General features: G+C 52.0%; 1 protein-coding gene across 1 annotated transcript in view; it reads right to left on the bottom strand.

Moving 5' to 3' along the window:
• The window catches only part of ddr1 (discoidin domain receptor tyrosine kinase 1), a gene marked incomplete at its 3' end in the record, with an annotated part of 33,888 nt that overhangs the window by 956 nt on the left and 21,270 nt on the right, over window positions 1-11,662 (bottom strand). The window contains exons 7-15 of the mRNA XM_084471066.1: window positions 11,543-11,645; window positions 9,232-9,418; window positions 6,097-6,346; window positions 5,459-5,626; window positions 4,631-4,687; window positions 3,127-3,293; window positions 2,587-2,794; window positions 983-1,101; window positions 188-502 (exon numbers count right to left, since the gene is read on the bottom strand). Coding sequence (XP_084327192.1) covers window positions 188-502; window positions 983-1,101; window positions 2,587-2,794; window positions 3,127-3,293; window positions 4,631-4,687; window positions 5,459-5,626; window positions 6,097-6,346; window positions 9,232-9,418; window positions 11,543-11,645 — 1,574 coding nt within the window. The remainder of the gene's footprint in view (window positions 1-187; window positions 503-982; window positions 1,102-2,586; window positions 2,795-3,126; window positions 3,294-4,630; window positions 4,688-5,458; window positions 5,627-6,096; window positions 6,347-9,231; window positions 9,419-11,542; window positions 11,646-11,662) is intronic.

The following is an 11,662-nucleotide window of genomic DNA, read 5'->3' as shown; positions in this document are numbered from 1 at the left end:
CTATGCACCAGGAATAAATCTTATCGATTCACCAATCTGAATATTAATTGCCTTCAGCAAGTTACTATCAGCTTATCTGTGCACAAAAACACACACACACACACACACACACACACACACACACACACACACACACACACACACACACACACACACACACACACTACTTCTCCTCCTCCTCCCTCACCTCTCCAAACTGTCCCTCGCCCAGCTTCTCCTTGAAGACGAGGCACTGGCGGGGCAGCTCGGGGAGGGGCCCCCCGCCGCCGTCGGCCCCGGGGCCCGGCGAGGCCAGGGCGGGCACGGCGTACGTGTTGTTGCCGCTGACGCCCTGCAGGTTGACGATGTCCGCCTCGGCGTAGTGCGGCACGCTGGGGGGCAGCGGCGGCGACACGGGCGGGGACAGGGAGGGGTAGGGCGGGGAGCCCGGGTAGGGGGGGGGCTCCTCTTGGGCGGGGGGGGCGAAGCCCTTCTCCAGGTCGTCCCGGTCCATGGCACACGCTGTGTGGGGGGGGGGGGGGTGAGAGACGGGGTGGGAGGGGTCAGGGAGGACGCGGGTGAGGAGGACTTAATGGAAGAGATGAAAAGAGGACGAGCAGTCCTTTAAAGCTGGTCTAAGAAGATAGAAACCCTGACACCCTTTCTTCTCTTGATTAGAGAGTCGGTCGGAGCAACCTTCGGGAAAGGCGAGTGAGTCTTGTGAATGAGTAAGTGAGTTAGTGAGTAACAGTAGTGAGTTAGGCGGTAAATGAATGAGTAAGCAAGTAAACACGGGCTTCAGGAGAGTTGTGCGGTGAAAGTCAAAACAGCATGCAGTTGGATGGTCGTAGTCGGGTCTTCAAGAGCAAAGCTGGCGTTGTGTTGAGTGCCCCTGAGAGCTGGTAATAGCACCACCGCTGCCCTGGGGTATGTGGGGGGGTGGGGGGGGCGCCCAGACTGGCGTGCGCTCTGCCCCCCCCCAGGTCGGGGGTTCTCTCTACCCCTGGGGCACATTGAGGCTCTTCTCCTGAGCCGGAGAGTGGAGCGGGACGGCCAGGGGCCGCGCGGCGTCTCTCTGATCTGACAGGAGCAGGTGATAGGCCGGGTTGTTTAACAGCAGGGCTGGAGGACACACGGAACAAGGCACACACGCATAGCACACGGACAAACACACACACACACACACACACACACACACACACACACACACACACAAACACGTTGACACACCGATGGCAAGGCACGCACACACACACACACACACACACACACACACACACGGAGGGCACCGCACACAGCGCACGGTGCAGCCGCGGCAAGCAGCACACAACACAACACAAGTATAACACAACAGCGGCTACAACGAGTGGCATCAACGCGGTCAGCGAGTCGACAAGGCTCACATCACAGCAAGCAACATAAACACAACACAGGCTACGACCAAACAACGACGACGGACGACGACGACTGAGGATGAAAGAATAGGTTATGGACGGTTGTTACTTCAAAACACACACACACACACAAACAAGACAGTAATAGTGAGACAGCATGCCAACCTCCTGTAGCACCGAGCAACAGCAGGAATGCCCCCCCCCCCCCCTCTACTGAACCTCCATGCTTTTCTCTTCCTCCCCTCTCCTTTCTGAGTCGGAGGACAATGGGCCTATTGTGCCCCTCTGCACTGTGCCTCTTCCCAGAGGCTGTCGCTCCGTGGCAGGCCGTCTGGGTTCATTTGGTATTTGTTTGCTGCTCTATCAAAACCGTGTGTTGCGGACGGCCTTGCCAGTGGTCCCATCTGGAAGTGTCTGCAACATTTCTATGCTCAAACACTGACTTTAGTCATTCCCCTTTCTTTGGTGTCTAGGAAAGTGTTTGCCGTTTGATTTTAATACAATAAATAGTTTCTCGGATGGCACAGACGAACACCTTCCAGGACAAACTGCCACACGATGGCGGGTTCCAAGTCGAGAATTTCACGTACTCTCTTCGCTAATTTATTCCTGATTGACATGCCTTTACCCCTTTTTGAATGCATGTACCTATTTATTATATCATTATAATGCAAGACAGATGAGTTCCTGTCAATCAAATACACGTCTTCAGAGCTAGAAATAATTACAATAGTCCAGCACTCCAGTGTGTGTGTGTGTGTGTGTGAGTCTATGCTCATGTGTGTGTGCGTGTGTGTCTATCGTCACGTGTGTGTGTGTGTCTATCCTCATGTGTGTGTGTGTGAGTCTATACTCATGTGTGTGTGTGTGTGTGTGTGTGTGTCTATCCTTGTGTGTGTGTGTGTGTGTGTCTATCCTTGTGTGTGTGTGTGTGTCTATCCTCATGTGTGTACGTGTGTGTTTATGTGTGTGTCTATGCTCATGTGTGTGCGTGTGTGTCTATGCTCATGTGTGTGCGTGTGTGTGTCTATGCTCATATGTGTGTGCGTGTGTGTCTATCCTCATGTGTGTACGTGTGTGTACGTGTGTGTGTGTGCGTCTGTCTATACTCATGCGTGTACATGTGTGTCTATATTCATGTATTTTTGTGTGTGTGTGTGTGTGTGTGTGTACATGTGTGTGTGTGTGTGTACATGTGTGTGTGTGTGCTCACCGGTGCTGTCCCGGTCGCGGTGGGTCCTGGGCCGCAGAAGGGCGGTGGGCTCCTGGTACTCGCCCTCTCCCTCCCGCTCGCGCTCGTCGGGGAAGGTGTGTATGCGCTGGTAGCGGCTGGAGTAGCTGTGTGTGTTGTTGATGACCACGTGGTCGGAGGGCACTGACAGGTGAACGCGCAGGTCGTCGCTGGACAGGCTGCCCTGGGCCTGGGCACACAGGGGGGGGGGGGGGGTGGGGGTGGGGGGGAGAGGGACAGGAATACTCAATGCGGACCCAACACCGTTTCCCCCACCGCAGGGTAAGGATATAAGGTCTCGAGTCCAGTCGTGGATATTTATACCGCAGAACAGAACCACACGATTAGAAGCAGATTCAGGATCCTTCCCAGCAGGTCTGGCTTTGGTTACTGCTGCTTGGCTTGTTGAAAAACACAGTCATGCTCTGGATGCCAAACTATTGCACTGATAGTGGGCTGAAGTACGCTGAGGGACACTTGTCGGGAAGATCTGCCAGAATAGCGCACCTGTATCGTTCCTACCTTGCCCAATATCTTTTTCCAGTACTGCCTCCAGAGAATGACAGCTATGACAGCCAATAGCAGCAGGATGATGCCCACCAGGCAGCCAATGAGAATGGCCGTGTTACTTCTGTCGTCCTTGGCCACGGGAAGTCCCGCCCTGGGAGTGATGTCAGCAAAGTTGGATCCTGAAGGAAGCGAAAGCAGATTATAGAGAATAATAATCATAAAAATTGGCAATGCCGTCAATGCACTCATATGGTAAAGGTCATCTTCCAGTAGAAGGATTAACATGCTCTTTATGGCAATTACATGGTCGCTAAGGTGACCGGTTTACAGCAGTGAGTGTACAGCAGTGAGTCAGTTATAGAAGTGACATCCTTTACATCCTTGATGCATACTAATGCCAGACTACAATACTGCTTACAAAACAACACAACAGTGAGTTACGTTCTGATGCACACAGCACATTACTTTTCTTGATTATTTAAAATAAGGGGTTTACATGAAGTACCCAACTCCTAGTATGCACGCAGCAGCACGATGTATTTGAGTGTACGGCAGAGTTAAGTGCGTGATTGTGAAGCCAGTGTGTCGTCTGGCATTGTGTCCAACTCATTGGTATCGCACTGATTGGGCTGATTGGGTGTCACATGAGCTTTTATCCAACCGTACATAATAGCAGGCACACTCGGACTAGGGCGCCTCTAAAAGCCGGCAGCACAATAGGAACACTGTTCTGCCAGACAGAATCTCAAACCATTCCTCTTAACACAGCCAACGCACTTACCTCTCCCTGCAGGATTACACAGAAAGTCAGGCTGCATTATCAAGTCATGACAATGATTGAGACCAGATGGTGCCCGATATTAATCATGTCGTCGGCAGGTTAGGAACAAGTTACTTTACAAGCAAGACATGCGTGCATGGATGCAAACATACATAGCCCTCCATGAGCACACACACACACACACACCCACACACACACACACACACACAATGTAATACTCACAATAATAAAATTATTTAGTGAATTCTGTGCTTTGGTCTACAACATGCCTGTGCATACGTTGCTATGCTTGTTCTGTTTCTCTTGGTCTACCAGCATGGGAGTAAGAAACCCAAGGCAGGCCTGACAACCAAAGCCGATAAGCAAGACAAAGGCAAATGTGTGCACACACACACAAAATTGGACCAGACTCCAAGCCTTTGGGCCCCGCCATTGCGTGGTGGTGTTGTAAGAGTTTGATCTTAAAAAACACGCAGGAGACCACAGGAAACCAAAAGTTATTACAGCACATAAATATCCTGTCCTATAGGGGTGTAAAGGTATTTCCCCGTGACTGTATATCTCCAGGACCCCCCCCCACAGGGGCGGGGGCGTGGGGCCAAGAGCCTGTCTGGATTGTCTTTTCCCTCAATATATACTGCATGTCAGCCGCTGAGGGACTGGTTAACCTGCTGGGGGGGGGGGGGGAGGTACACAGCTCTGCCCCCCGCTCACCTCCCCTACGGTTCCTCTCACCTGCCAGGGAGCCGTTGGCTGTGCCGTTCATCCCGAAGCCAGTGAGGGAGGGGGGGTCTGGAGGAACAAAGGATGACGAGGGGGGAGACAGAGAGAAAACGAGAGAGAAAGAAAGAGAAGGAAAAGAAAGAAAGAAAAAGAGAGGGATAGATAGCAAAAGTGAAGGAGATAGCAAACGTGAGAGAGAGAGAGATGGCGAGAAGGAGCCAGGGAGCAAAGTAAATAAATCAATGAATGCAGAAATGGTGATGAGGACGGAGGGGGGTCTCTAAGTATTTTCCTTTCCCCCAGTGCGTAGGCGTCCTCGTTCTAGGATGTTCTGTCCAGCTCCTGTATTGCAGTCCATGTTGCAGTGGTTTGTCAAGGTGGCCTTGCTCTGTCTGCTTTATGCATATATAATGTGACCATGTAGCAAGACGTGAATATTTTAATTTACTTAATTCAATCCAAATTCTGAGTAACTTGGATTTTGGACCATGAGAGTGTCCAGGCAGGAAGCCAATGGAGCCTGCAGGCCTTGATACCAAGACCCCCCCCCCCCCCCCCTGCCTACCACCACCCCCCAACCCCTCGAGACACATGGGAGGGAGGGTGGGAGGGAGGGATGGAGGGGCAATCGAGACCAAGCGGACGCGAGATAAGCAAAGGTGCAGATAGCAAGAGGGGTGAGGGAGGAGGAGGAGGAGGGAAAGGGAGGGAATAGGGACCCGGGACAGGGAGGGATGAAGAGGAACAGATGGGGAGAGGATGGACAGGTGGACGCTAATGGAGGAGGGTTGAAGAAAGGAGGAGAGGAGGAAGAGGAGAAGAGGTGAACAGTTGACTCACCGGAAGGTTCCGTGGCGGCGTTGGACACGTTGGAGTCGGACGTGGGAGCGGGGGTGCTGGGGAGTCCGGGCGGAGGGGCCGTGGTCGAGGGAGTCGGGGGAGGAGGAGGAGGAGGAGCAATGCGGGGGGGGGAGGAAGCCGTCTCCGTGGCGTCGGCACCGTACGGCTCTGGGGAGACGGAGGAGGGGAGAGTCACGATCATTTAATGTAGAGTCATAGCCTCGTTAAAATGTACTTTCCTCTATTAAGTCATTCAGCAGATCCTTATAGCCAGAGCGACTTTGGCAGCAGTGGATTGAGGAGCAGGTAAAGGTTAGGAGTCTTGCTCAAGGATGGCCACAGGTAGATGGTGGACATTCTGGGATCAAACCCAGAACCCTTCGGCGAAATTAAATTACATTTAATGAATTGCATGGTTCATAATGAGCAGGATAAGAAATGCGGTATCTCCACCACAAACAGTCCCGCACTGAGAGAGTAATTTCCTGTTCCTATTCCTTTGTATTGGCCGTTGTATTTGCGCGAAGAAGCGCTGTACAGATAAAGTTTAACACGATGTAGCAAACATGTTTATCAAGGGCCGATAGCATCCTAGGTAGGTGGGGCCGGGGGTTCGCTCTCACTCATCCTCCACCCACCGGAAAAGAAGGAGATCTCGCTGATGAGGAGCCAGCGGTCGGCGAAGAAGAAGGTGCAGCGCAGGATCTGTGCGGTCTGCGTGCCCAGCGGCAGGGAGATGGGCCGCGACGAGGGGTCCTTCAGGTCCTCCAGGGGCACGGCCAGCACCAGCGCCGGGGAGCTCCACTCCTGCAGCAGCGTGGGCTTGAAGAGGCACTCCACCCGGTTGAAGACGCGCACGCCCTGGGTGTGTCGGTTGTTGCTGTGCACCTGGGGGAGGAGGAGAAGGAGGAGAGGCAGGGTTGAGTGGGTGGGGAGGAGGAGGAGGAGGAGGAGGAGAGGTAGGGTTGAGTGGGTGGGGAGGAGGAGGAGGAGGAGGAGGAGGAGGAGAGGCAGGGTTGAGTGTGTGGGGAGGAGGAGGAGGAGGAGGAGAGGTAGGGTTGAGTGGGTGGGGAGGAAGAGGAGGAGGAGGAGGAAAGATTGGGTGGGGGCAGAAGGAGTAGAGTTAGGGTTGAGTATGTGGGGGGGAGAAGGAGGAAGACGAGGAGGAGGAGGAGGTATTGGGGGGAGAAGGAGGAGCAGGAGATAGGAACAGGTGGGGTAGGGTGAGGACAGGATGAAATGCTCATTCAATTTACTCTTCAGCTGGCTCAAAACCAACTTTCTTATCTCTTTCAAATTCAAATAGCTGTCCTGTGCTTTCTGCTGTAACACCTGCATATACCTCTGGGATTAATAAAGTACATCTTATCTCATGAAAAAGAGACAGTCCCCTTGTACCCGGCCAAAGCAGCCTGTATGGAGGTGTTTAATGATTCAGTGACTACACTGAATCAACAACGCTCCCGTCCTGTTCCATGCAAGGGCTGGTGGCACCAACACACTTCCAGAGTGGACGTCTGCATTACAAGAAGGATGAGAGAGCAAGGGAATTAAAGAGCCGCAGACGGAGAAAAGGGGCCGCACGGAACGACGGGAGAATAACAAGGAATGGGAGCGAGGCCGAGGGAAAAGGTTAACAACTGCTCTCCAGTTCCCAGTGTGGAGACAACGAGGGGTGAGGCTGATTTAATGAAGGCGGGGAGGCACTGAGGATGAATCGGGTGAATGGGGTGAATTGAATGAGAATTAGGACGAGGAGAGGGAGCAAGGTGGGCTGATACAGCAAAGATGGAAGATGTTTAACGAGCTGAGCTAGAGGTCAAAACAATAGATCTGTGGGGGGGGGGGAGGGGATGGGAGGAGGAGGAGGAGGAGGAGGAGGAGGAGGAGGAGTTGATGGGAGGGTCTTCCTAGGCTGGTGCAAAGAGCAGCCCTGACAGCTTAGACATTAAACTGACACTTTTAGCAAAAAAACAGCCTCGCTAACCCAAACCACATGTGGGGAACACACACACACACACACACACACACACACACACACACACACACACACACACACACACACACACACACACACACACACTCCCTTGGGAACCCACAGAAATGTTCAACATGGGCAGAAACACACACACACACACAAAGCAAATCGCACGTGTTACATATGGACAGAAACAGTTGGGCAACACGCACACGTGTGACTGTTGCAAGACAAAGGGAACAGCTGTGCCAGTGGCTGGGTTAACATGTAACTGATGCCATCTACTGTGTGGCTGGCTTAAGCCGGGGGGGCGGGGCTAACAGAGTAACACACTACCACTTCAGGCTGAGCGTGGATTCAGTGCAACGACACGCAGCTCGGCACAGAAACAAAGCAGTGCATCGGACCAATCTCCCCTCCTGTACTGTTAATGTGGCCCTTGTTTCGAACTCGAGTATGTGCAGCACTTACACATTATCTCTCTTCAAAGTCATTCTACGACTACTCTGCCCAGTTGATTTCTATATCCATCGTAGCTACTACTAATATAGATTGCCTGCTTTGATTGTGTTCAGCTTAGTTTGTAGAGCTCTTTGGATAAAAGCATCCATGAAACGACTGAGTGCAATAACCAATTGTAGCTGCAACCTTGTAAAGTGTGTGGCCGGGGGAAGGGACCAGAGCTGGCGTTGTCAAGGCAACAGGTATAACGTACAGCCTGTGACCGACGGGGGTCAAAGGGCATGTTACCCTAGTGGGAGAATGATTAGGAGCAGGTCAGGGAAGGCAGGCCCGACGGAGACAAGAGACAGATTCGGGGCTCAGGTTCCCTCTCTCTATTGACATGACCCGCGTGTACGACACATCCGCTCCGACCGGCCGGCATGGAGGGACGTGTCACTTGGGATTAACGTTTAAAAAACTAAAGTACCAAAAGGTATTAGAAACAGACTGTAGCACCGACCGACAGAAAGACACCCAGGCAGGTTCTACTTTGGGCGGCCGTTTGACCCCTTTGTCCCAGTGCAACAGCGTAGGGATAATATATGCCTGTTGGTTCATCGTGTGTGACTGGAAAATAACACGTTGATTTATTGTTATTTTGATTTCTGTGACTGAGATTGCAGGGGTGGGGGGGGGGGACGACGATGACACTGAATTGTTTTACGGCCGATTGCCATTTCCCCACACTCGAGATGGGGCAAGAGTATTCCTCGAACGTTTAGTCACAATGGCTGCGTGCATGTGTAGCGCCCATCCCACCCTAACCAACATTCCCATCCTCTTGTTTCCCATGACACTACACACCCCTACACATCCCTTGAACTGAGTTGCCTCACATTAATATCGTTTCTTCACAGTATAACCCCCAAACCCCCCCCACCCCAAAACCACACAGACACACAAACAGCCCATGATGCAAGACAGATGCAGGCGGAGACACCCGGCACAGTCACGCTGTGCCCGTGCTTAACGACAGCCAGATAACTACTAATTAAATGGCCGAAAGTGTTTCAAGTGAGAAGAGTAAAGGGCTTCGGTGGTCAGCAGCACCCACAGTGGCTATGGACGGTGCTTAGACGGAGGATAATCGGAGCCACTGTTGGGAGTGGAGAAGAGGAAGAGCCAAACAAACCCTGCAGGAGTTCAGTCTGGAGGGTCGGAGCACAACGTCTCGCCCGCTGAGAGCCGGGGGAAATCTAGCTTAAGCGAGCGCCGAATGGGAGGAATGGATTTCAACTGCCCCACACACACACACACACACACACACACCAGAAGGCTCCCTCATCCCTACCTGCATGGAGTGGAAGACGCGCGGCTTCTCGAAGTGGAACTCGATGTCGACGCCGCCCTGGCCCAGCATGTCGCGGCTCCAGCCCAGGTAGTCGTAGCCCGGCCACACCCTCAGCTCCTTGGTCTCGCAGAAGTCGTCCTCCCCCAGCACCCCGTCACACAGCTGGCCCAGGCCTCCGAACTGCACCCTGCACGGGGCGGAGGGATACCCAAAGAGGTCAGGTGGTGCACTGTGTGGGAACCTGGTGTTCAGAAGCACGCAGTTTTGCAGTAGGACAAAGGCTGTTGGATAATTTGTATGAAGTACCTTTCAGTTCCGAAGCAAGCGTTGACGAATAGACTTCTGACAGGTTGCTTTCATAGAAAAATATAAACGTGCAACGGCACTTATCTCGTAAACTATTTTAGGGCTTTCAGAGCCATAATGACTTCATTGTCATAAAAAAATATCAACTGAAACGTGGTTTGTTTGCCCATTATTACTCCTATTATGTTGCAGTTAAAGTGGGCCTGGAGCAGCAGTTCTGCATAATGGTGAGGATTAGTATTATGACTGCTTCATAGTGCTGCTCTGGTTTATTTTCTTCATGGAATTAGAATTGACTCTTTTGTTTAAGTAATCCAGTGATTTCATTAGGTACATGGCTTAACCCACTAATGCGCTAACCACGCGGTGATACGCCTCGTAGCGACCCAGGTTCAATCCAGACCTACATTACACTATCGTCCCCTCTCTCTTTCAACCAACAGTCAATAATGCAACAAAAAGCCAAATAATAAATAAAAACATCATTCAGAAGCAGGAGGAGGGAAGGCACTTGCTAAAGGATGCCTTGACAGGTTGCCCATAGACACTGGTGATCGACCTCAGAACATTTAGAGCGGGAGTCGAACCATCTCATCACTAGGACTTATCCTGCCATGGATCTCTGTGTCACGGTGCAGATTTTAATTTGGTTGGATCGATTCTCTCGGGTCGATGTTGGACATTCGGTCTGTTAGTGGGTTCTGTTTCCCGGTTTATGCTTCGGAGGGTGTGTTGGAATCTTAATGGTCTTTATTCTGAGCACTCTTCGTTCTCTCTGTGACGGAGGAGATCCCTGCAGCCTTCCCCAAGCGGTGCTTCCCTGTAGGAGTGGGCCAGCGGTTCCTGCCCTTGATGTGGACGCTGCGGTCCACCGGACACGGCGGGCTGCGCCCTGGCGGCGGTCGGCCGCACGCTTCACGGTAGTGCCGGCGTTTCCGAGCGCATCTGCGGTGCTGGCGTTGTGTCCGACACGGAGCTTTATGGTTAAGCCGTGGAAATCTCCCCACACACGTGAACATACTTCATTGCTCTATCATGTGGCGTGTGGCTCTCCACTATGTGTACCGGACTAACAGGGGGCAGAATGCACACGCAAACAACAACCTTTACGATTTTAATTTGAGTTGAACTGCAGAGAACCACGATAAATATTATCTTAAAAGGCTCCTTTGTTTTTTTTGTTCTCAGCAATAAATAGGTACGTAGCGTCGGTATTTTGGAAAGAACAAAATAATTGCTCATGAAGACAACAATTATTTATATGTGCAAAGAATATGCAAATACCCTTACACTGCCTCATTCTTCTCTTCTCTCTCCCTCATTCACAATTGCACAACTATGGAATCGCACACTTTAACCGAATGGATCCCGTCAAGCTCGCAACCTTTCCTCCAAGCCTCTCTCTCTTACACACACACACACATCTGCTGCAAACACATCTGGGTTACATCAAATGTGTTAGCTCAACCACTAGCCAAACATTTAAGGACCATTAACCCGACCCATGTGCGTGCAGACCTCACCCACCCATCCACAATACACCACCCCCTTCCACTGGCATCACCCTTTTCTTGGACAGCGAAGCCGAGAAAACACAAAATACCTCCACAATCAAGTCCCGGCAACGTCATTCCCTTTAGCTTACGATGGGTCTCTGATTGGCGCCTTACACGCTGTGCTCCCGGGTTGAAGGCTCAGCGGGTCCCGAGCCAACAGCACATCACAGCGACTGACAAAAACGGATTTCCCAACCCAATCCTATGACTCTCACAGTTCAGCCTCCCGCCTTGTAAATCTAAATCAACCCCAGAGACAGGTCTGTCATAACAAAATATAGGTGCTTTCACGCTGTCAACAAAAAACGTTCGCCGTTGGTGCGAAAATAAGCAGAAGAGAGTGGTTCTGAGAGAAGGGGGGGGGTGGGGGGGTGGGAGGGTGGATCCATGTCAAGGTCTAGGAGGCCTGTCTACCCCTCCGTCCCTCCCCAAGAGGCTGGACATCTTACCCCTGCTCCAGGGCTCCATCATAGGTGGAGTCGTTCAGGTACACGGGCATCCCGGACAGCTGCATCACATGACCAACTGGAGCCGTGTACGCTTTCAGCCCATCTGAGAGAGTGACAGAG

Source organism: Micromesistius poutassou, assembly GCF_964030765.1.
Source record: "Micromesistius poutassou genome assembly, chromosome: 8".
NCBI lineage: Eukaryota > Metazoa > Chordata > Actinopteri > Gadiformes > Gadidae > Micromesistius > Micromesistius poutassou.
Note: the sequence above shows the minus strand (reverse complement) of the source record. Positions and strands in the feature narration are given on the sequence as shown.